This window comes from Haliotis rubra, unplaced genomic scaffold, assembly GCF_003918875.1.
Source record: "Haliotis rubra isolate DU_JTF1 unplaced genomic scaffold, ASM391887v1 Scf441, whole genome shotgun sequence".
Classification (NCBI taxonomy): Eukaryota; Metazoa; Mollusca; class Gastropoda; order Lepetellida; family Haliotidae; genus Haliotis; species Haliotis rubra.
This window is the reverse complement of record NW_025767126.1, coordinates 265,550-292,819: the sequence shown is the minus strand read 5'-3', so window position 1 is coordinate 292,819 and position 27,270 is coordinate 265,550. Positions and strand designations below refer to the sequence as shown.

General features: G+C 39.8%; 1 protein-coding gene across 1 annotated transcript; it reads right to left on the bottom strand.

Annotated features, from left to right (window-relative positions):
* Window positions 1-287: 287 nt before the first annotated feature.
* On the bottom strand, window positions 288-24,117 carry LOC124289430 (GTP-binding protein 2-like). The gene is made up of 12 exons (XM_046726048.1): window positions 23,912-24,117; window positions 20,909-20,935; window positions 17,864-18,048; window positions 16,259-16,373; window positions 15,106-15,303; window positions 14,515-14,689; window positions 13,905-14,121; window positions 13,049-13,184; window positions 12,112-12,170; window positions 11,335-11,506; window positions 8,625-8,786; window positions 288-1,454 (listed from the first exon to the last, which is right to left on the bottom strand). Exons 1-12 carry the CDS (start codon window positions 23,996-23,998, stop codon window positions 1,296-1,298), a joined length of 1,692 nt encoding a protein of 563 aa, XP_046582004.1. The 5' UTR covers window positions 23,999-24,117; the 3' UTR covers window positions 288-1,295.
* Window positions 24,118-27,270: the final 3,153 nt, after the last annotated feature.

The following is a 27,270-nucleotide window of genomic DNA, read 5'->3' as shown; positions in this document are numbered from 1 at the left end:
TACGTTATAAAAGTGACTGTCTATAACAGATACATGTTTTCCATTTCCTGATGGAAATTCTTTCAAACCAACCGTCTAAATCAACACAAAATTGACTCACTTATCCGCACGAAGCTTTGATGTTCCGCTGACCGTGTTAAGTGAAGCGTGAGTGTCCCACATGTCTTAACAGTTTAACCTCACAAACTATACCTTAATCCCCCTTTGTTAACTAATTGGTCATGGCCTGGTGGACCCAGACTCTAAACAATAGATGTGGGGAATGTGAGGTGTCCCCGTCATAACATGAAACAAGGTCTGCTAATCCGGATTAATGACCGGTCAGCAGGGTATTGGTGGTGATTGGTAGGCCTGACACTGAGTGAACTGTTATTGGCAAATCAAAATGACCATGCTGGTTTGGAAGTGATTTCAACCCAGAAGTGTATTGTCACTACCGTTTTAACACCACAGCCTGGATGGTAGAAATCCAGATACTAGTATCAGGATGTTCAGTTATTCAGCAAAAATGAATGTGTCTGGGTATCTGGGGTCTCACTGTATAGTTGATCTTGACAAACATACTAAATAACCAAGAATATGTTTCTAAGTCAAGGTGGTTACAACTGCAACACATTAAATAAAAGCATATGGAAATGAATCATTATAGTTCAAACAATCAAAGACTAGATTATTGACAAGGAAAGTTGACAATGTATGGATGAACAAGTTCTTTAGAACCTTCACTGAAACGTCGCTCTCACTATCATAAAGAAATTGTTCATCCATATATTGTCATCTTTCCTTTTTGATCCAACTTCTAAATGCCTCTCAGAAAAGTTAGATTATTGACCGTAGTGTAAAATGACAAAACATGTGTTGTTACTTAGATGCAAGACTTCCAGAAAACCTGCATGATTTAGTAAATTTGTGCGCAAGTGATATCGCTTTTTTCTCTCACAAGTCTACGATGGCATGATGTAAGATTTCATGAGTCTTCATTGAGTGATAAGTCATGAACAGGTGATGAATGGTATTAAAAAGTGTTAAAAAGTGTTTAAATAAGATCTAAAAATATAAACACAAAACTCACACGGTCAAACCAACATATATAGTTGAGACAATAACAATGTCAACAAATAGTTATAATAAAACTTTTCTCCTGATAACATGACAACAGGTGGTAAATAAAAGGTGAAAAAGTTCACTCATTAGCTGGATCGAAGCACATCGTAGAACATCGTGATCTGGGCTATCCGGGCCTGTACTAGACCTAGTCAGCATTTAGTGTTTTTACTGCATCTTGCTTGGAAGATTCATCTTTCTATAGGCTCAAGGGGAAGCGGTTTGATCACTTCTCCCATTCCTTTAGACTTGCCATCTCGGAACAGCAGCCTGGACCCAGGTCGAATGTACTCCACGTGTTTGAAGAGACGGAATATCACTCGGGCTTTTTCATTAGTACGTATGTTTTGCTGTGAACAAAGAGTAACAATGTCAAATACTGCAGAAAATGGTTAAACCATCAGGATAGCAAAATAGTAATAAATTTTGAACAAAGTGGACAAAATTAGTTATGACAGTTAACCAGATCATCCCAAAATGGTTTCCTAAATAGATCTTGCTTGAGTGACATTGCTGAAATGAACTGCATCATGATGTTTTGCTGACCATTGTGACATCACCTGCTTCCATGACTTCCCAATCAAATGAAATCTCAAATATCCCTGCTACTGATGATGATATGCTGTACTACTTTTCACTCTCAAGGCTGTTGATCTGGGTGATGATCTAGGTTACAACTGATCTTCAGTAACCCATGCTTGTCGTAAAAGGCAGACTAACGGGATTGGGTGGTCAGGCTCGCTGACTTGGTTGACATATATGTCACTGGTTCCCAATTGCGTAGATCGATGCTCATGCTGTTGATCACTGGATTGTCTGGTCCAGACTCGATTATTTTCAGACTGCTGCCATATAGCTGGAATATTGCTGAGTGCGGCATAAAACTAAACACACTCACTCACTCACTCTCAAGGCACTGGTTATTATTGTTCACTAACTGAAAATGTTGGGTAATAAACAGATTCTCTTTGATATTAGGTATATCAACACTGGGCAAAATAAATTCCTTGGAGAAACATTCAAATGTCACAGATTCACTCTCATTATATACATACCCATATACTGTGTTTCCTCGATTATAGAAGAGATATGTAATTTTTTGAGTAAAATTGATATTTTATACTTATCCTGACTCATGCTCTTTTGCTTGTCCCCTTCCTCTTGCGAACATAGTGGAACACTTGTATCTCCTTAATTGAAGCTCCCTTCAATGTAAAATCACTAATTGGTACTCACCCAAGAGTTGCCTCCCCTGCCGCAAGCGCGGGAACAGGTGTCGCCACCCTCTGGCCTCATGCTTCACTCTCTCCTGATTTTGCGAGCCCAACACTTGAATTTACAGGGAAATCCAAAGTGTTATGTGGGGAGGATGGGAGGGCTAACCTCATGAGTCAGGATAAGTATAAAATATCAATTTTACTCAAAAAATTACATACAGAATACTTTGGATTAATAATTAGAGATTTAAATAACTTATACTGTAATAACCCCTGCGGGAACTTCATAAAGGCATTGACTTAGGATATTTCCTTTATAATAAGCCATAGGTTATATATACCATAACTGGGGAATTACATTACTAATAGACTGATATACCAATTTATAGATATAACAAGCTACTCTGATAGAGAAGCTGTACAACTGAACATAAAACTCAGTATGAGCTTAAGTTGAATAACCTAAGCTAATTATATACATAGCCCTAGAACTCTATGGAGTTATAAGCTAAATAATGTATGTATAATATACATAATAATCTCGTGGGGGTGAATATTAACGCCTACGAGGGACTGTCAGTTGCTGAGCGAGGACCAAAGGATAGTGATTAGCAAACACCATGTTAGATTTCCAGAAGCATCCTTCCATAATTGTATTCAATGAACAGTTACCGTGAAGGGCGAGGGTGGAGGCCAATGCCCTGATTTCATGTGGATTTGATGCTGTTGGAGGGTCCAGTCCTGCTGCCTTGTAGGCGCGTAGAATGACAGTTCTTATCCATATAGATATGGTGGTACGAGAGACTTCTGTCTGATTAGTAGGCGATAACGGGAGAACAATCTTCTGAGCGATCTTAAGCCTTGTTTTGGAGCGGCATCGTAAATAGATTTTGAGAGCTCGTACTGGGCATAGAGATAAGTCCAATGTATCTTGAGATCGAGAATCGAGGATAGCGCAGGGGCGATGAAATAACCTGTCTGGTTGTCCTGGTAGTTGATTTTTGGCGATGAAATCCCATCTTAATCCCAGGTGCTGTGTTTTGATTGTCATCAAACTGTATCCTCTCATAATCTAGGCGTGAATTTCAGATATTAGGGCTGCCGTGGCTAGCGATAACAGGAAAATTGTTTTCTGTGATAGAAATTCAAAGGTTGTCGATTCCAATGGTTCATAATCCTCACTTGTGAGGTGTTGTAGCACTACATTCAGATCCCAAGCTGGGTGGAACTTCCGCTTTTGGTCCTCCAATCGAAAGCACGTAGTAAGGCCAGTAACTCTGGTGTTTTTGTTAATTTAACACCCGTTCTCATAGAAATCACAGAACTAAAGCGCGGCAAGATATGTTGACAATGTCGAGCCTTTTAAATGTTTGTTTTGCCGTAGAAGTAACACAAATAGTCTGCCACTTGAGGATGCGTGGCATCTCTTGCTGTAAAACCCTTGTTTGCTGCATAATTTTTGAAACTGTGCCACTTGTCGTCGTACAAGTTTTTCGCTGAGTATCGTAGAAGGCAAAGCGTGACCGCTTTTGCGCCTGGTAGAATATCCTCTCTTGTTTAAAACACATTTTAATACAGTCCATGCGTGAAGTTTGAATACTTCTGGGTTTCTGTGCACCTGTTTGGTGTGTGGATGTATTAACAGCTTTGGGCGCTTGGGTAGCTCTAGTGCCGGTTGACCCGATTTCTTGTATTAGAGCTGGGAAACCACGTTCTGGCTGGCCAGTAGGTAGCGACCAAAATGAGTTGTAGGCTCTGTGTTTGGCTGATTTTCTGTATTACTTGAGGTATTATTGCTGAAGGGGAAGCGATGCACGCATTGAGCCTTCCATGATATGCTTAAATCCGTTGCCCATGCTTGTGGGTCTGGAACTGGTGACACGAATGTCGGTAGTTGATTGTTGAATCTTGTGGCGAATAGATCTACTAGGCGGCTCCTATTTGCTTGATTATCTGTGCAAATATCTCTGTATTGAGCATCCATTCTGTCGTGACGGTAGATGTGGCCGAGAGAGTCGTTTGCTAGTATATTCCTGGCTCGGGAATGTGGCATGCTTTGACATGTAGATTTAGATCTTGGATTAATTGAACAGTTGAAAGGTTAAAGTCAAAAGGTTCGTGATCTCGTTGAGCCTTGCCTGTTCACATAGAACGCCACTGTCGAGTTGTCGGGGTATGTATCATCAGGTGCGCATTCTGTAGAATGTTGCTCCAATGTCTTATGGCGTTGATTACAGCTTTCATCTCTAATGAGTTTTATGTGGAGCTTGCTTTCTAGCTGATTCCATAACCCTGATGCCGTCTGGTTGGTGAGATGAGCTCCCCAACCTTGGAGCAGCGGCGTCTACATATAGATGGGTTTTGAATTCCTGCTCTGCTAAACAGATCCCTTCGCGAACATTCGATTTCTTGGTCCACCATAGTAGATGAGGTCTGAGATGTTCGGTAGACTGAATGGTTGTAGGTCGTTGAGATGTGTGTTGATGAAGATCTGTAAGGGGCGTAACTGTAATCTGCCTATGACTGTCAAGTCTTGGGCTGATGTTAGAAGACCTAGTAAACTCTGCCATTGTCGAAGTGGTAGCGGGAGAGAGTAGGGCTGGAGGAATGATCTGTTGGATCTTGAGCCAGCGGTCTTCTGGTCTACGACTATCACGGTTGAGATTGGTGATAAATCGAATGCCTAGGAATTGCAGATCTTGCGATGGTACTAGGTCCGACTTGTGTAAGATTTACTAACCATCCCAGCTGTGTTAGTAGCTTTATGATGTAGTTTAACTGTAGTTTGAGATGCTGTGGATCTTGATCTACTTGTATCCCCGTCGTCGAGGAAGAGCGCTGCGTAGCCCTTGGCGATGTAGATAGAAGTGACAATCGGTTTCGTTATCCTCGTGAATAACCATGGGGCTGATGTTATTCGAATGGGGGTACTTTCCACTGGTAATGTAACCCGTCTAGAGTAAACCGTGGGTATTTCCTGGATTCGGGATGTATAGGGATGTGCAGATAGGCATCTTGTAGATCTATACTGCCCATGTAGTCCATGGGACGAATCATGTGCGTAACTTTCGGTAGATGTATCATGTGGAACCGGTGGTCTGCGTAGATAAGTCTTGTTGAAGAAGCTCATGTTGTAAATGAGTCTGTATTTCTCCTTGGAGTTTTTCTTGGGTACTAGGAAAACTGGGGAGTAGAAACCTGGTTCGGCGTTTCCTTGATCTATTACTTCTATGGCCTGCTTGGTTAGGAGTAATGTAACAGCCTCTCTTAACTTTAGTAGTTGCTGTGCCTGTACCTCGAACTTGGGAGGGTTGACTGTTAGCGGAGGCTTGGCCTGTAGTGGGATCTGAAAATCCAGCGTTGAAGAATGTTGGAGACATAGGTGTCTTGAAGTATTCCCCAGTTTTCTCAGTGTAGTTGGAGGCGTCCACCCACTTGTGGCGGTTGTACTGGAGCGGCTGGGGTGGAAGACTCCAGTCGTTCGAACCTGTCTTTCAGCGTTTATAGTTCGCGGGAACCTCTGGGTGTCCTGCCTCTTCCTGACCCTCCTCTATAGTTGCCATATGGGCGTGAAAAGAATCTCTTCCCCTGGAACTGGCTATCTTCCTGTCTCTTGCTCTTTGTAGGCCCGTGAATTTAGATCTCCTGAGTATCTTTGTGAAGTCTGTCGAATGACTGGCTAGCGTGTCCATCGATTTAATCATCAGGACTTCTCTGGAATCCTTGGTGACTTCCTTGGAGACTTTGTCTATTCCTCCGTCAAAGATGGATGGGGAAGACCACGGGCTGTATATAGTGGAGCTGTAAAGTTCTCACCCCAGTTGCAGGAAGCGAGGAGGCCTTGGCGACGAGCTAAGGTCAATGCTGCTGAGACAGGCGTGAGATGATCTGTTAAGAACTGCTGGTCCTTCTTTTGCATCAGTAGGGCGAAGTAAATCATTCTATCATCTTCAGAGGTAGGTTCACGAAATCTGGTGATAAGTGTCTCATTTATTGTTCTAGATCTATTTAGACCAAAGAACATACGCCTCGTCATGGTTTCTATCTGAACCAATTTTCGATCATCAATCTTGTAGTACTTGTTCTTGGCATCGGAGATCAGCTTGTAGTTCTCATCGATGTCTTGAGCCTTGAAGAAGGGGTCCATATTATGCGTGGAGAACTTCTTGGCGTGAAAGTTTGGCAGATGTGGTGTTTGAACCTTCGTGGCTTTGTTGAATGCTGTATCTAGGTTCTGTGGTACCGCCGCAATCGGGTCGATTGGGGGTAGTGTAATAGCATCTGCATCGTCTTCTTTCATCAGATAAGTCTGCGCCGAATTGCCACTCTTGGAAGGTGATGAGAGATCTAGATTATTGACCATCCAATATCTTATCTCTGCATCTGAGAAAATAATTCCTCCATCATCTTCCATTCCGTCATCATAAATGAGAGGTTGTTGCTCTTCTGATGTAGGACTGTGTGGCTCTATCTCTATATCGTTTGACGCTTGTGGAGATCTAGTTGTAGGCTTATGTGCAGACCTGTGAGGTGATCGACGTGGTGATATCGCGTGGAGATCGGCGTGGTCGGCGCAGGCGATCGTCTTGGTGATCTACATCGATAGGTTGATCTTCTTGGCGACCTATGAGGGGACCGTTGGTAGCTCCGCGAAGCTCTTGTGTAGTCCCTCGATGTCCTTTTAGATGATGATGACGATCTGGGTTCAGGTGTCCTTCGCGAAGCTTCCTCTGCGTCCGGTCCTGGGGAACGGTGATATGACCTTCGCGAAGGCTTCCGTGAGGTCTGATGATCAGATTCCGTATCTGAGTATGACGCCGAAGAGGGTGATGATCTTTCCCGCCTTCGCGAAGGCTGTACATCTGGGTCCTTCGTGGAGGTGGTCTGTGACTTCCTTCGTGAAGGCGGCATCGTCGTGGCTGCTACGTTGACTGGGGGTGCCTCTGGGGTGCTGTCTACGTTGGAGCCTTCGCGAAGGCTCGGACCCTGGGATGGCTGCTTCTCCAGTCTGTAGTGGCCTTCCATCATGATCATGATCTGCTTCATTAGATCGTCTGGGATGATCTGCGGCGTAGTAGATTGGTTGATCATCGTAGAGGCCCAATTCTGCTGCTGGAACGATCTCTGCTGAGAAAGTTCTCGATGACTTCGTAGATTTCCCTTTGGAGGATGACGCTGCCCTGGGGGTACGAAGTCTGCGTTGAGAAGACGTTGAGGCCCTCTTGGACTTTATCTGCGATGACGGGATGTCTGGGGAGGCCGGTCGCTTCTTAGAGGTGACGGACTGCATCCCACGTCCCCCTTCCGATGGGGTCTCAAGCAGAACACCAGACGGGAGGGGATCGCTCGACAGCAGCTGACTGGATGGGAAATCCGATGTATCGGCCATGTCTACACCTAGTTTGCGTGACCTATCTGCAACACGTCTCAAGAGCGCAAAGATGGTATTTATTAAAGGCAGAATTGGTTAAATTAATGCAGTAACTGCAGCGTGAATCAACGCACAAGGCGTAGTACAACTAGGGCATACTACATGCGGATCTGCAGCGGAAAAGCGTAATCTACAAATAGTACAGTTTTTCATCAGCGTAATACTAGCTGAACAATTACGAACTCCGTGAATAAACAGTAGAAATACGATTAATTATCAATGCAAATTAATGAAGGATACTAGCTATACCTTTATAGTAAACTATAAGAGGTAACTAACTAAGAAAACCAAAGGATATAGTGTGTAAGGAGACACAGGCGCTCTCACATCCTGCTCACTGGGCGAAGAAGGAGAGAGTGAAGCATGAGGCCAGAGGGTGGCGACACCTGTTCCCGCGCTTGCGGCAGGGGAGGCAACTCTTGGGTGAGTACCAATTAGTGATTTTACATTGAAGGGAGCTTCAATTAAGGAGATACAAGTGTTCCACTATGTTCGCAAGAGGAAGGGGACAAGCAAAAGAGCATGAGTCAGGATAAGGAAAAATATGCATTTTCCAGCGTACCTAATTATGTTCTGCCTCTCAGCAGATGGTTAAAAAAGTTTCATTTGTACATTTCTTTGAGATGAAGTCAGGCATCGCGTGAAAAAATCAATTCTCTTTCACTTTTCCACAAAAGTTTGAGCCCAATTAAGTGTTATGGAGTTGATAGTTAATGAACTACACTCATCCTGAAGGAAAACCAAGTTCTATGGATAGTCAACTTCTTTGTTGCAATGAGTGTGACATTTTGGTGTAGGTACTAACACCGTCATCAAGCATCACAACAAGCATTTACAACTTCTAGAATGCCTCTCAACGAAGTTACACTCACCCTGTCCATTTTGACTATGACGGCAGTCTGGCACACGGTTCCTATATGGATGGTTGTCTGGAACCCCACTGAGATACGACTAGAGTGGAACAGCACATAAATGTCAGCCTCGAACTCTCGACAGGCGTACTGCTCAGAATCAGGACTCAATAGCACCATCCCCTGCAAGAAACACATCAGATTGATTCTTATCAACACTGTTCAATGTAGACTTGCTCATTTCATCTAGCAAAGGCATTGGTTACATGAAACACAACACAGACTGGGCACTAGCATTGACAATAGTCCTGTTGGTATTGACAATCACCCTGGAGACTAGTTGGTGTTGACAATAGTCCTGTTGGTATTGACAATAATCTTGTTGGTATTGACAATCACCCTGGAGACTAGTTGGTGTTGACAATAGTCCTGTTGGTATTGACAATAATCTTGTTGGTATTGACAATCACCCTGGAGACTAGTTGGTGTTGACAATAGTCCTGTTGGTTGGTATTGATAATAGTCTTGTTGGTATTGACAATAGTCCTGTTGGTATTGACAATAATCTTGTTGGTGTTGACAATCACCTTGCAGATTGGCTGGTGTTGACAACAGCCTTGTTGGTGTTGACAATAGTCTTGTTGGTATTGACAATTATCTTGTTGGCATTGACAATCGCCTTGGAGACTAGTTGGTGTTGACAATAGTCCTGTTGGTATTGACAATAGTCTTGTTGGTATTGACAATAGTCTTGTTGGTATTGACAATAGTCCTGTTGGTATTGACAATCACCCTGGAGACTAGTTGGTGTTGACAATAGTCCTGTTGGTATTGACAATAATCTTGTTGGTATTGACAATCACCCTGGAGACTAGTTGCTGTTGACAATAGTCCTGTTGGTATTGACAATAGTCTTGTTGGTATGGACAATAGTCTTGTTGGTATTGACAATAGTCCTGTTGGTATTGACAATCACCCTGCAGATTAGTTGGTGTTAACAATAGTCTTGTTGGTATTGACAATAATCTTGTTGGTGTTGACAATCATCCTGCAGATTGGCTGGTGTTGACAACAGTCTTGATGGTGTTGACAATAGTCTTGTTGGTATTGACAATCACCCTGCAGATTGGTTGGTATTGACAATAGTCCTGTTGGTATTGACAATCAGCTTGGTTGGTATTGACAATAGTCCTGTTGGTATTGACAATAGTCTTGTTGGTATTGACAATCACCCTGCAGACTAGTTGGTATTGACAATAGTCCTGTTGGTATTGACAATAGTCTTGTTGGTATGGACAATAGTCCTGTTGGTATTGACAATCATCCTGGAGACTAGTTGGTATTGACAATAGTCCTTTTGGTATTGACAATCACATACCAACAAGACTATTGTCAACACCACCAAGACTATTGTCAACACCAACTACTCTGCAAGGTGATTGTCAATACCACCAAGACTATTGTCAACACCAACTACTCTGCAGGGTAATTGTCAATACCACCACAGAGACTATTGTCAACACCAACTACTCTGCAGGGTGATTGTCAATACCACCAAGACTATTGTCAACACCAACTACTCTGCAGGGTGATTGTCAATATCACCAAGACTATTGTCAATACCAACCAATCTGCAAGGTGATTGTCAATACCAACAAGACTACTGTCAATACCAACCAATCTGCAAGGTGATTGTCAATACCAACAAGACTATTGTCAATACCAACCAATCTGCAAGGTGATTGTCAATACCAACAAGACTATTGTCAAAACCACCAAGACTATTGTCAACACCAACTACTCTGCAGGGTGATTGTCAATACCACCAAGACTATTGTCAATACCATACTCACGCAAGACTAAACAATCAATCTGCAGGGTGATTATCAACCAACAAGACTATGTGTCAATACCAACAAGACAATACCAACAAGACTATTGTCAATACCAACAAGACTATTGTCAATACCAACCAATCTGCAGGGTGATTGTCAATACCAACAAGACTATTGTCAATACCAACAAGACTATTGTCAATACCAACCAATCTGCAGGGTGATTGTCAATACCAACAAGACTATTGTCAACACCAACAAGACTATTGTCAACACCAACCAATCTGCAGGGTGATTGTCCATTGTCAATACCAACAAGACTATTGTCAACACCAACAAGACTATTGTCAACACCTACCAATCTGCAGGGTGATTGTCAATACCACCAAGACTATTGTCAATACCAACAAGACTATTGTCAACACCAACAAGATTACTATCAATACCACCAAGACTATTGTCAATACCAACAAGATTACTATCAATACCACCAAGACTATTGTCAATACCAACAAGATTACTATCAATACCACCAAGACTATTGTCAATACCAACAAGATTACTATCAATACCACCAAGACTATTGTCAACACCAACAAGATTACTATCAATACCACCAAGACTATTGTCAATACCAACAAGATTACTATCAATACCACCAAGACTATTGTCAATACCAACAAGATTACTATCAATACCACCAAGACTATTGTCAATACCAATTAGTCTGTAGGGAGATTTTCAATACCAAACTTTCAACAACAACCGGTCCATGTACAGACTGCCACTGATAAATGTTTTTTCAGATATCTTGCCAATAACATTTGGTCTGAACCATGCTGAAGGTAGATTGTAAATACCAATTGGCCTAAAGAACAGTAACAATATGGACTCACTTTTCTTAGCTGCTCCTTCTCAACATCTTGAAGTGCAACTGTTGCTGTCTGTCCTGCTTGGATAAGTCTGCATGGCAACCGGTTTCGGTGAACAGTTCTAACTTTGACCTCACGGAATTCTCCATTTTCAGATGGTCCTAACAAAACCATGTCCCCTTCTCGTATAGATCCTCTATGAAACAGAAGATTACCAGTTACCATACAGAAAAATCAATCAGGCTCATGATGGCCGCAAGATGCACATTGTGGAAACTAATACTTCTTCCACTAAAGCATTTCAAATGTTAATCATAACTTATCTAAACTGAATACACATATTAACAATAACAAGTAGCAAGAATGCATGTGAGACAATGTTTGTTCAATGTAAAATGCTGGACCTGATACTCCAGCCACATGATGGGTCTGTAAATAATCAAGTCTGGACCAGACAATCTAGTGATTGACATCATGAGTCTTGACTGACTGACTGACTGACAATGGTACGCTGTTTTAGCAGTATCCCAGCAGTATCATGGCGTGGGATACCAGAAATGGGCTTCACACATAGTACCCATAAAGGGAATCATATCCGGTCCTTTGGCATGACGAGCGAACGCTTTAACCACTAGGCCACCCCACCGCCCACATGAGTCTCGATCTATGCAACTGGGACATAATGACATGCATCAACCAAATCAATACGCCTGACCACTCGCCTCTTATGACTAGCATGGGTTGCTAAAGACCAATTCTAACCCAGATGTATATGTGTTGTAAGACAACACCTTGACCCACCTCAATATAGTTCCGCCTACAACACCTCCAACACCAGGCACAGAGAAACGGTCATCAATCTAGGACAAAACAGGTTACAAACACACATCAAAACTCACTGAATATACTGCAGTTTGTTTAGCATGCTTTGGAAAATAATCTCTGACAAAAAGTCTTAAGAAACAGGAGTTTCATTAATTAGGGAGTTATCTTCTTATCAGTGAGAGTAGTTTTATATGGCAGTCATAAATACTGACGTCACATGACAGCAGCCTGTATACTTCTCTCGAGGGTAATACGGGCTAATGTACACCCCTTTGTAGCAGTGTCACCCGAGCTGATAGGCTCATATTTATCTTACCGCCATGTTAATTGTACAAAATATCAATATATTTTATTTTGAAGATCGCTACCGACTATTTGACATTTGAACAAAATGGCGTCTGCCACTCGACTGGACTTTAAAAATCAGTGAAACATATTCTGACAAGCTTAAAACTGCTATAAAAATGGTCAATTATGTTTGAGTTCGAATTCCGTGCACTGCATCCATCATATTATGACGTCATACTTCTCGGCGGAGAGTTTGGCGGTTACCGTGGCAGCAGGTAATATTTTTACCAGTTGTCACACTCCTGGGAGGGGTGACACGGAAACTCGTTAAAGCATCATTGACCAATGAAATTAAAGCATTTTACATGTAGGTAAGATAATTAAGATATGTCCAGGCAAACCAGTGTTAGATCGCATGGCACGAAATCCTCAAACTATCCAAGCCATCAGGATACAACGACCGGGACAAACATTGTTACCCCAACATCAAAATATTAGTCTGCTCTTATGAGAAACATTTGTTACTGCATTTCGCCCCAATAACACTGCCCGAGAACAAGGTTCCCCTCATCAAAATAGATGTAAATGTAACAGCGATGAAGCTAAGATTGAAGACACAACTCACCTGGAATTCTGTGTTGTCCTGGGCCAGCTTTTCTCGATCTTTGCGGCTCTTGAGTGGAGGCAACACATTGAGGAAGATCTTCAGCAGATCCAGATTCTTCCCTGTCACGCTTGAGATGGTAAAGATAGGCGTGATCCTGTGCACAAACATAAGGTTGTTATTTTCTGCCAAAGATCAATGTCAGAATAAATAGTGCTGTAAAATATGCGGTTAATGATTATGATCATTATTTCAAGCATCATTCCGCACCAATGCAGTTAACAAACACAATCCCAGTGAGATGATACACTGGTGTACAAGGATCAGATCATGCCATTCTGTCTGTATTATAACAGGTGCTGTCACAATATTGTCAGATAGAATTTACTTTGATATAGCAGATACTTTAATTTGTTCCAGCCATACTATACACTCACAGCCAATATCAGGTAGGAGTCAAAGGTGGCATTTCATTTGATGATTAATACACTAAGTTCCAAACAATATCAATTTGCCCATATTCCAGTTCTGAGTAAAAACTGTTTTCTTTTGATCTGTGATTATGTAAAATTTCTTCTGGAACATTAACATGACTACGATCCATTAGACCATGCACTAAGATAGAGATTATTACACTGAAATGATTCAGCTGTTTTCAGAATTTACTTGTACTATGAAAATCTATAGCCTAATTCGAAAGTAATGCATAAACCATTGTTTACGCTATGTACACTGAACAGTACTGAACAGTGGTGACAGGCCATCATACTGATTTCTAATTATGCTGCGCCAAGTTAATGTTAATGAATGGCACTTACGACTGACTATCTTAGCGCTAAGAGAGCTTCGAAAATCTAGGCCCAGATTTCTTACTCACTTTTCAGTGTCAAAGTTTGATGCACATGTGATGGCATCGTCGTCATTCAGGATCCGGACAGGTATTTTCTTACAACCAGGAGACTTGAGAATCTTCTCCAGCTGTTTGACAGTGCGCTCTATAAGGATGTGACGACACTGGTCCACCTTGCTGACAACCACAAACACTGGCACTCCCAGCGCAAGGGCAAACCCTAGATGTTCCTTTGTAGTCCCAGCTGATAAAAATGGGAACATTTTAGCTTTCAGGATTACAAGGAATAGTTAGAGCCTGATAAGACATGTCAGAGTACTGAATGTTTGCTCCAGCAGTTTCTTATCTGGGGGATGGGGACTTCTAGCCCCTAACATTAAGGAAATGAGAAGGGTCTGTAAATTCAAAATGCTATATAATAATTAAATAAGAACATAGTTAAGTCATCATACTGTAGGTTATTTGGGTGATACGTTCTTGGACTAGAGATGGAGGAGACATTGATGTTTCCAATGTTATTAGTGTTATTTAGTCACTTGCAAAAACAATAAACATGGTTAGTCAAGGGCCCACTTGCACAAATCAATCTTAGCACTATGAAAAACGTAACCATGACGATGCCAAAACATTAACTCACTGATTCCTGTTGTGGCGTTGACGATTAACATGGCAAAGTCTGGGGAGTTCCCTGTCAGCCCAAATATGGTGGTCTTGAGGTACTTGTGGTGTCCAGCAAGATCAATGAGAGTAATCAACTTAGTTGACTTGTCACAGATTTCTTCTACAGACCGGGACCCACTATAGTTGACCATCTGAAGTCATACACATGCAATACTGACAACCATAGCAGCATGACAATGCCAAGTTATCAGTCAACTATTGAAAGTAAAACACTGAATTATCTTCTTGCAATACTAGTTTGCATTTCTAGTATTTCTTCAGTATGTGGAATATTTAACATGTTCAACCTAGGATCTTAAGAAGATAAACTGATAAAAAAAATGGTCTTGATATGTACAATTTATACTTTTTATTTCAGCAAAATTAACAAAACAAAATTTCCATTATTACATCCCGAAAATAACAACAAAATGTTGTGATGTGTCATCTTCATGATACAAGCCCTTCTTAAGCCCCCCATACTTTTTATTCCTTTACCTCAATACAAATAGCTATTCCACATATCATTGCCTAACTTTTTCACCCAATGAAAACCGAACTCAGTTACCTCCCCTGAGCTGTCAAAGCCAATAATCTCATGACTGATGCTTGATGTTCTCCCTGATTGTATTTCATGCAGATGTCGGAACAGGTTGAGGCGTGCCCGTCCCCTTCCGTTGTCCAGCTGTCCCTGAGTCAGGACCCCCAGCAGAGTACTCTTCCCTACATCAACGTTTCCCAGCACAGCAAGACGCATGTCCAGGAACTGTGGCAGCAAAAGAAAGTTGTGACAGTTGCTACACATGTTTACAATGAATGGCTCGAATAATTGTTTACAGGTTTGATGAACCTTGATACCAAACTGGAGTCATACAGAAAAGATAATTTCAACAGCTATTAACATATGATATTTCACAGCTTTTCACATTAAACAACATTTCAAGGCCTTTTATGGCAAAGATAATAGCCTCAATAAACGAGTAATATCTTAAATATAGCTTATAAGTGTGGCAGAAGTCATACAGCACCACCATTTGCATTAATGGCTGAGATCTACTCTGTTCTGCTTGAAGGGAACAACTCTAATAACATAACTCCTGTCAATGATCAAGTGAGGAGTATTTTTGACATTTCAACAATAAGAAATAACAGAAAAAATTGTTTGTTCTTATACACTTGAGTGTCATTAGATACAAATTCAAAGCTCTTCTGGCGACATTTAAGGCTTTCCAAGATAGACAGGCCCTTTTAGTTTTACCCAAGGCCTTGGTCTTGGATAGAATGTGATTTCTTTATCATGTTCATGACCATGTAGACTAATGCTTAGTCTCTGAATATATATAAGTTTGATAGTAACAAACAAGCCCATTTAAATTGAAAAGGAGCCCCAGGGAGACCAGAGATTCAGAACCTGAGGAAATCTAGACTTGCTTAAATTAGGGCTTTAGCACTGCAGAGAGGGCAAGGCAGTAGGGAAAATAATGTGGTTCAGGGACTATGAGACAGACTAGTGACCATGGTTTGGGCTTAGATTTATCATACTTGCACACAGTATACAATCATACTCTCTTCAGCCCTTTCCCTCACTAAAAATCTGTTACACCTAAAAAAGTTTGACATCCATCAAAATTCCAATTTTCATCAAGCAATGAAATTCCAATACAAACACTAATATTCACTGTATCAAAGATATAAATGAGCTACTTGACTTAGAAACTGACCTCTTGGTCATCTGGAACTTTCCTCACAAGTATCTCTAATGCCCTCCGTCGTATACAGTTCTCACCATCCTCCTCTACAGTGCGCTCACGTAGCACAGTTAGCGATGCACCAAGTCTACAAAAACAGAGCAATTACCTCACATGAAACATATGCCTTCACATTAAGATACATGTATGTCAACTATTGCGCCATTCCACAAAGCGATCACAGTGCTGCAGTGATCAGAACTCCTATACTTATGCATGGGCTTACAACAGTTGTAGTGCTACAATCTCTTTGTGGAACAGGGCATGTGCACGTGAATGGCACACGTCAACCTTACCTTTCGTTAAAGTTAAATCCAGACAAGAGGACAACTGGCGGTATGTGGCATCTCAGCAAACATTGTAAGTACTGATGGCATGTCATTATGATAAAGTTATTACGATGTTCCGCTGTTTGTGTGATTATTCAAGAAAACCCTGAATATTTTTAAGCATCTGAAAACCCATAATACAAGGATATGTACGATGAACACTGTTTATTGCAATATGCACTGAATTTCGCTAGTTTACAACATTATTAAAATGAGCACAACAGCGGATTTGTTGATATGCTATTTCTGATGACGTGAAGATGTGTGATAGCTGGGCAACTTGTTTTATGGGAGCCACAGATTTCCCCGCAGTTCAACCGAAACTGCGGTATCGCGAAGAGCATTATTGCAAGGGATGACTGAAATTCTTCTTGAGTAATCTTTCAAGTGTCCAATACAACAACTGGGCATGAAACTCTGTAATTACTGATTTACTTTTGAAATATAGCAAACAATTGTGGCAGTGTCATATTTTCACATTTTATTTATTTGTGTAAATACGGTATTGTCTTTATAAACAGTTTGGTTGTGGTTAGGTTTTTATTTGAGCATGAATAGTAGTCGTCTCCAGCTTGATTGTCCCAAGCTAGACCTGGGCTCTATTGTTTATTTATCCCAGGGAGACGCAGCGTTGGATGTTTTCAACTTTGCCAACGTTCAATGGTTTTCAATTCAGAGCCAAGGTCTGAAGCTATCTGGGATTCCTTGATCTTCATTCAGAGGGCAAGCTATTCCTTGATCTCTTATTGTTCAGCTTTATGTTGTCTATTTTCTTCTACACTAACATCAGCACATTTTGATTAGTCTACCACATACAGTTGCACAAGAAAGGCACCTTAAAACAAGAGTTCTGACATTTTGACGGATGTCTATTGGTCTCCTTTTGCTCTACAACTACTGTCTGTTCAAGATGGACATGCTGTTTGACTAAAAGTAAACGTAGACGATGCTAACTATCACCTGAGTACATATTGGTAGGTATTCTATCCTTTTGATGTGTTTATATTTCACATATATTTATGCCACAAATATGTGTGGAGAGTTATGTATTTCCTATCATAACATATATAACTTGTTATCACATAATGCAATGAGGACTATTATTCATGTTATTAGCTCTGTGGGCTACACTCATGTAACCAGATTCAGCCTTCAAAATAAGCAACCATGATTAAATCACCTATTAGCATGATTAGAATTGTATGTATCTGTGTAGCTTTACACACTAATGAACATATTCCTGTCATACCTGACAGCCATCCGCTTGAGTGTGTTGACTGACGCCGCCATTTCCACATCCTGCAGCCCAGCCATAATGCCATTGTCTTCCACTCCTAATTCATATATGGCCTCCCCCTCTCCCTCCTCTAGCCTCCATTTCATCTGCGTTACCAGGTGCTCGAACCGGAAGTCGGATGGGTTCACCAGTTTCAGCTGAAGTCAGAGAAAACGACGTTTCACAGATATACAATTACGGATTTACCTTTCTTGATAATATCTTTCATAATCCCACATTTGAAAAAAACTTTGTATTTGGCTTGAGGAAAAGGCTTGATATATTAGTTTGATCAATATATTATCAGGACAATGTATTCAGTTGTGGTCAAGTGTATTCTGCTTGCCAGACTTCTGTTGTGGAACATATAATGTAACCATGGTCACCCACTGCCTCATGATGTCTAACTCTAAAATGATATTATGTATGTTATACAACTGTGGGACTAAGATTTCACACAGAAAATGAGTGCTATAGACAATTACTGATGTGTTTTGTATTTCACAATGCTGATAAATATTGTGGTCTCATAATTTTGGGTATAAATAGTCAACATAGTTGTACTTGTCCAACATGGCTGTTTTGGCGAACAGAACTGTATCCCTTCATGAATTGAATTTGTAAGGCCCAAAAAAAATAAATGTTATGGTTCCGATTTCCTACATTTCAGAACTAGGGTAGGTAGGTAGGTTTTTGGGGTTTTTTGCAAAATATTTTTACATTACTCATCGGAGTCATGTGTCTGAAAATAAATTTAATTTATTATGTGGTGAGTAAAATTGTTAGGCTCGGCGGGAATATTTAGGGTCGGTCGGGAAATCGGAACCACAAGCTTCTTTTTTTTAGGCCTAATCACCAGAATCGAATATTGGAAATGTTTTACTTGAATTTTGGTGTTATTTTATCAAAATAATTTATGCAAAATCCACAAATAAAACAAGTCAATCTGTTATCCATGATGTTTGGTTAAACAATAACAAAATACATTCTTTGACAACAATGATCAGTGACCACATAACTGTCAAATGTAATCTGTAAGAGTGGATATATTCCATTTGTTGTGGATGGTTGCAGCCTTAATGTCCAGTAATTTTGACATTTAGATAAAATGAATATATGGTCACCATATTCTAAAATATGGATGAATAAATTTCACACTTCGAAAAAGCAATACAGTCAAATCCCGATGAGACGAATCGCTGGGGACCAACTAATAAATTTGACTTATTGATGTATTCGAGACATAGGTATGTCTATGAGGGTAGAAAAAAGATGATCCAGTCCTAATTCCTCCACCTAAGCATTTGTTTACCTAATGATTTCCCTATCACTAATAGGGGCACCTTATCAGTTCCAGTCTGATTAGCACAGACAGTGATTTCCATAAAATCACTAATCTGCCTTTTGAACTCACCCGTCAATGGCGGAAAGGTGTGAGCCGAGCTGGTTTGTTAATTGGATCAGTTTGCTACACCAATCACCTTCTCATTGACTGACTTCGGCTTATGTATACAAGATTGCTGTTGTTTGAATCTCATGGGACCAAATTTCCTTCTCGAGTCATCGTGTGTATTTATGAGACGAATTCGAGTAACCAGTATTCAAATGATGACAACTATAACAGGGAATGGTTGGGACCGACAGGTACTTCGAGTTATGCATAATATTCGATACACGGGCATTCGACTCATCGGGATTTGACTGTATATATTTTCAACAAAAAGCATATAGTTCACCAACTGGATTCATGTAAGCATGGCAAGTTTTAACGTTTACAAATTTGGGAGAGACTATTGCCATGACTGCACACCTCAAAGTTTAATTATCCCCTGGGGAGATCTCTGACTCCCCCAGTTTATTTCTCCCTGCTGAGACCCAAAGCAATAATTTAGGAGCCATGGTTACCACAGCATGTATATTAAACAGGATGATGCAATAAGCACGATCAGGCCATGATAGCAATGGTTGATTAACATGTGCAGTGTGTGCAAGGAATAATATATGAACCCATTACATGTGTGGACAACTGTGACTTGAAACTGATCCAACAGTCAGTGACGAATATAGCAGAAGTCCTCCACCTACAGCTAGTCAGGAGCATGTTTGCCTCAATAACTGTTAAAGATATCCATAAGACTTCCAGTATTTGGAACATACTGTGTGAAGAGGGAGAGAGACAGAAAGGGAGAGAGAGAGAAAGGGAGAGAGAGAAGGGGAAAGAGAGAAGGGGCGAGAGTGAAAGAGGAAAGAAGAGAGAGGAAAGAGGAGAGAAACAGAGGGGGAGAGAGAGAAAGGAGAGAGAGAAAGAGAGAGAGAGGGGGGGGGGGGGAAGGAGGAGGAGGAGAGGAGACCGACCAAAGGGAGAAACCTAACTGGGGTGAGCCTAGATCTGCTTACATTTATGACTCAAATACATCCACATGGCCATTTCATGGAAATGTTTGTCATATGTAAGAGAGATATCCTTTACTTTAGTAAGTACATGTGTTACACACATATAGACCTCATGCTTAATTTAGCTTAAAGTCACCTGTTATTCCCAACATACCTTCTCACTTTTATGGGGCTAAAGATTACATCATAACTCTCATGATGGTGCGAATGCTTTCTGGGCATGCAAATATTAACTTTCACATTCATTGATCTTTGTGACATCTATAATGTTACAAACTATGCAAATATAGACAAGTACTGAATGTGTCTGAATTTGTGACACAAACTGCAATATGTTTTTAAGAATAAACATGATCAGGATGATAGATGACATATTTATGACAAATTGACATATAACATGTAGATATACTGACACACTATGTACCATTGATTATTGTCCACCATCATGATAATACATTCTGGACATAACATATACCAATTGTGTATACACATGATACAAAACGTATACATAAGTAATGCAGATAATGCTGGAAATCTCTAATGAAGCAGCTGACACTATTGTGCACAGCCTCCAGCTGTGTGATAACCCCATGCATCACTGTCAAACTAAGGAAGTGGACTTACCTTATATTCCACATTTCCTTCTTCTTCCTGAAACACAAGGAACACGTCATCATACATGCATCAAGAAACATGAACATAGATACCATGACATGGACTTGGTTTCATGGAGAACTTTTACCTGATGCAAAAGTGTTCACTTGCGCATATAAAAGCCTAACTTGTTATATACAGTGGACTCTGTCAATACCGGCCTCTCTTAACACCGGCACTCTGTCTACATCGGCACAAAGTTTCAGTCCCGGCAGAAATGCGTTATTATCATTTAGAAACTTCTGTAAAGCGAAAAGTTTTAGATTAAGACAAAAGTTTTGGGTAAATAATGCTATTCTGAACATATTAAGAAAGACATCGCTACCTATCGTGAAATCATGGAGCGTATTGGACATATCGTGCTAGGTTATGGCCTATGACAAAAATGCTTCACGCATATATTTTCACATTAAGCATCGTGTGAAAGCCGAGATGTAACTTGTCAGTGACTTGACTTACATTGCATGATCGCTCAAAGAATGGAAATAGTAATTTTATATGTACGTTTGACAACTTTTATGAATGTTATTGTTGATTTCAATTTATTTAATGATTTCCTCGATGTTTGAAACATCGTTACTTTGCTCTTTGACAATGCTATTGTAGACCCGCTGCCGAAGCATAAACAAGAATCGTTGTTTGCAATAACATTCGCGAAAAATAGTTTATAATTTTAATTCTGCCGATAATATATGATCAGTTGAAATTTAATAAGAGATTTCAGACATTTTTATTTGATTTAAACAACATGAATGTGCATTCAGACACTGCCTTGTTTCTTATTCAAACATCTTGTTAATGCTAACGTGACAGTACGACAGCGAACTTCCGTGTGCGCAGGCGTCATAAGCGAACCTAGCTAAACCGGCACTCTGTCAAAACCTGCATTTTTACTTGGTCCCGACTGATGCCGGTATTGACAGAGTACACTGTATACATATATATAGAGAGAGAGGCTAGCGACCAGTCTTGGTATGGGAAGAAGCATGTAGAACAATACAATGTAAAATAGTTTTAACATGTTAAAAAGTATATTATTATTTACTGAAAATAAAATATATTTTAAATATTCAAATGAATAAAGATTGGTAGCCTAACTTCACAATTATCAACATTAACTTTCATCTTTTTCATCCATACATTAGCTGATGATTAGCATTAAACAATATTTTTTAAACATTTTAATACTTTAACCATGGCAACCATATTTACTTCTGTCAATTACTTGCAAATAAATAACTTGCATATCAGTTATCATGGTTATTGCATCAAAACTTTCCAAAAATAGTATTGTTCACACTGAGGAAATCATGATTTACCTTGATGACAAAATGTTGTGTTACACATATACACATACAATGAAAATGGACATAAACATGCATTGGAGTCCCAATCACTCCCATGTACCACAAAAAGGTATGACCATCTGAATTATTAAAACTAATTATGGTGTTCATGTTATAGCCATGGTAGCATGCAATGGAAAAATATTCCTGGTATGATTGTAAATACATCAAGGTACAGATACCCTATGTCCAACTTTCAATTATTTAGTCATTTTCCTAACCAGGAAATGGACTGTGAGGATTCTAGTTTTGACACAAAGTTATCAGTCCACATCATCATAATCATAAAAAGTTGTGGACAGTGGTCAACAATGGTCAGTTGAACTGTGCCAAATGCTGTAAACCAGCAGGTGGGTTCCTTTAATTTCTTTAGTAGTTACAATTCTATAAAATAAACTTAAGAATAATGTACAACATGACCTGTTTGGGCAAAAAGCATGTACAACTTGAAGTGTGAACATGGTGAAGAAATGGGCCCAAGGACAAGGTGCCAAAAGACTTAGATCATTGAAACTTGTCTAATTTTTTAACAGTGGTAAATTATTATTAGATTTGGGGGAGCTTTTTTCAGTCCAGTTTCATTTTCACTAGATAATGTCTAACAGTGAATGAGTGTTCAGTTTAACACCACTTTTAGCAATATTCCAGCAATATCACGGGAGGGGACACCAGAAATGGCCTTCACACATTGTACCCATGTTGGGAATCGAACCCGGGTCTTTGGCATGATAAGCGGACGCTTTAACCACTAGGCTACCCCACCACCCATATGTCTAACAGATTTATGGTTATGTTTATCTATAATGACCATGAAAAAGGCTGGAATCTCATGCAAATACAAACTTTGTCTTATAAATGAATCATTTCATAAAGCTGACAAAATGTTTATAAGACTAAGAAACAAAAATTGTATTTTAACAAGCCTTAACAACATCAAATGATAAATAACCTTTGCATTGACCATGTGTTTTTGTCAAATTAACCCAAAAAATATCACCAAATATATGCAAAATTGCTCAATATTAACATGATTATCATCTTGTGTCTTATCTTAATGACATCAGCTTGTTCTTATCATTGTTATCTAACATGGTTAATATTAATTACAATGGAGACTTAGCATAAATTATGAGTTCCCTAAAAGAGGCTCATGGTAGTTTTAAAACATGGCCACATGAAAAGTAAAACAATTGTCTGTAATAATCGTAGTAGCATGGACGTCTTTGAAAACTGTTCAAATATCCTTTGTTTGGGTGAGATTGTAACGTGTATTATCATGGATAATAAGTTCTTACGTTGAGATTGTATAGAAGTTGACTCTCATTTGGGACACCTTATTCCTGTAAACCTTTACACACTGCTTAACATTTCATAGTCTGATTCCAAACATGTCAAATGATAAACAATAAAAGTAGAGGGTGCTGTCAAAACGATAATTGTATAAAAATTTTGACACTGACAGCAGACGATCAATTTACTTCCTTAGTCTTTGACAGGTAATCAGTTAACTATCAATACCTACTGTCAAAACGGATTTGGAACATTAAAACATTTTCATCATGTGTATGTACAGATATAAGCAAAACGTAGGTTTGCTCATTATATTAATCTAAATCCCAGTACTCACCTCTGGTGGCAAGCTTTCAGGAAGTTCCGTGGCAGCTGTTGGGTCAAGCATATCTACAAGGTTGTCCATCTTTCCAAATCCAAACATTTACAAATATTCCTAATTCAATAACGTTGCTATCATTGTACTTGGTGTTGTTGTATACAAATATGACCGCTAAAATTCGCGGTCAGCTGTTTGTTGGCGTTTTCCGCCATCTTGCATCAGCCAACACAAAATACGTATTTCTCCTAACAACTATCATTATTACATGTTAAAACATAAACGCAATAATCAAAGTGGAAGCCAAATTGATCATTATTAACTAATAAGTATTTACTAGAGGCGAAAAGCAATTTAAAGAAATACTTAACCCATTTCTGAAAAAGTCTGATTAGAATATCATTTGGTATGATGAATACTGTTAATCAGTTGTTCGGAAAACACTTTGCTTAGCGTGAAAAGGGCCCGTATGATAACAACGTTCCGTCTCTGGACAATGTTTAGCTGTCAAACTGGAGCTATATTAAGAATGGTGCAAGGTCTATTTTTAGATACGTACTGTCCAGCTACTGATGAAATATGCAGTAACACAGCGCCTGGCCACTTGTAACCATTACATCTAAGTATATTGCTTATTCGTAGGCTCTTTGCTTGGGGATAAGGCGCCGATATCACAGATTTGACAGATGCATGCATGAGTGGCCAGACTTTCTACAAAGTTACTGTTAGCAGGGATAATCTACAACATATAGTCTCCCTGTAGACTAAGGCTTAGTCTCTGAATATATATAATTTTGATAGTAACAAACAAGCCCATTTATATTGAAAAGGAGCCCTAGGGAGACCAGAGATTCAGAACCTGAGGAAATCTAGACTTGCTTTATTTAGGGCTTTAGCACTTTAGCACTGCAGAGAGGGCTTGGCAGTAGGGAAAATAATGTGGTTCAGGGAGTGTGAGACAGACTAAGTCTCCCTGCTGTTAGGCAGAGTACACTGGTCCCTCATTAAAGAGTGAATCCTCCATAATTTCGTCATAGAAAATAGAAAGTGTAATTGTTAAATAATATACACAGTTGTATCTTGCAAGCAATTACAAAATAATATAAAGTAAGCTACGGACCCTTTTAGTTCTGTCCAAAAAGTAACAGTGATGATAATAATAATAATAATATGGCCGCCTAATGATGTACACCTCTCCGTGATGGTCCTAGACAGTGATGATTTATTCACATGAACCAAAAATACATCACCGAGGGCTAGATTAATCTCCTGACATTGCGTTACAGGCCTACGTGATCAAATTATCTTTCCTGCCTACATTCGGTACACAAAACAAAACTGAAAAATAGCGAAATCAGATTCTGAATTAGAAGCTAGTTAAATACTAACACAAAAACGAAAAGTAATTAAGTGGGGCAAGAAAATAACTATTTTATATTTCAAATAAAATAAACTATTCAAAACTGATGAAAAATGGGTTTAAAGGCTACTTAATGCAAGCAAAGTGCACTGATGAGAAAAGTGAGTGAGTGAGTGGGTTTAGTTTACCCCGCACTCAGCAATATTCCAGCTATATGGCGGCGGTCTGTAAATAATCGAGTCTGAACCAGACAATCCAGTGATCAACAGCATGAACATCGATCCGCGCAATTGACTTCGATGACATGACATTGTGTCAAACAAGTCAGCGAGCCTGACCACCCGATCCCGTTAGTCGCCTCTTACGACAAGCATGGGTTACTGAAGATCAAAATTCTAACCCGGACCTTCACGGGTCGATGAGAAAAGACCCACTATGGATTCCAGTGATAGATTTTGGAATCAGTTATGGTCTATACCAGGCAACTGCAACCTCAGTGAACTACGGGTAGAGGGTAACAATGATAATGTAAACAAAAAAAATATATCTGGTCGCCATTTGTGGGTTTTATTAGACCAGTTTGAAATTAAAAAGAAAAATCCAAATCTAATACGGCGCCAGACCTGATGGTATTCGAAACGGGTTTTGGAAACTGTTCCCTTGTGACCAAACACCATTACTTAAGTTTACTTTTCTGTCTAGGACTCAGGTGATGTTACACCTTCGTTGCGCCAAGGTCAAACAATACGTCTTTCAAAGAAAGGTGATTGACAGATCCTAAAGTCTTCCGTCCTATTACGTGTATAAATACTCAATACAAAATGTTTACAGGGTGTTTTACAGATCTTGTGTCATAACACTGCACCTCAAACGGCATTATCTACGTGGAACAAAAAAGAGCCGGAAAGGAATATTGGGGTTTCAAGGATAAATGGTTGGTTAAAACATATATTTCCGGAGAGGCAAACGCCAAAAATTAACTGACCTCTCAGTGTGTTAAATGGTTGGTTAAAACAAATATTTCCGAAGAGGTAAACGCAAAAAATTAACTGACCTCTCAGTGTGTGAATATTGGGGTTTCAAGGATAAATGGTTGGTTAAAACATATATTTCCGAAGAGGCAAACGCAAAAAATTAACTGACCTCTCAGTGTGTTGGAAACTAAAGAAAGGTTATGATTTTGTACCTCAATAGATTTTGAGGTCACATGAATGTATTGACCTTCCCGTTTTACCCATGTCTTTATGAAATAAACCTTTTTTTGTCTTGCACTTTCTCAACATTAATTTTTTTTTCTAATTTCGTAGCCAACACAGTACAGATATTACAAGTAACGAATGTATTTCCATTCATATTTTACCATCTCAACACGAGACACAGAGGAATATTTCAGAGCAATTCTTTTAGTCATTTACGTTCAGCTTTTTTCTTAGCCACAAATGAAAAGGTTTTCACCAGGGACCTCCTAACCTCCTCACTTCAGGTGGATGAAGAAGGGGCAAGAACTAGTCCAGGAACGTTGTGATAAATAAATCAAGAAGTTGTTATTCATAAGATTTGTCTTGTATTAAAAATACGAAACTAAAAATAATCACTCCTGCTTTGTCTGTTACTTCTGTTACTTCCGGTTCGTACATTTCATTATATTGTTTATCGCTATACAGGTTCATATAACGATACTTTGTGTTGATCTGTAGCGCGAGATTCTGGCTGGGTGTATTGCATAATTTCAAACTAGCGACGTTATATGGAATCAGGTCGGTTTTTAAGAAAAGGCTTAAAGGTTTTGTGCAGTGGGTTGAGATGTACAGTAACACTGCTGAATAGTTTGCTAGGACGAAGTGGGCTGGCCTGAAAAGTGAAACAGAAGGCTCTCTTTCTTTGCTGCTGCGTCGGTGTGCGATTTTGCATTAAAATGACAACGAGAAATGTAGATTATGTAAAATTTACGGAAGCTGACCTTCACCTTGTCAGTGGATGCCCAGCACTAGCACAAACACAGCGACATGATGGCGTG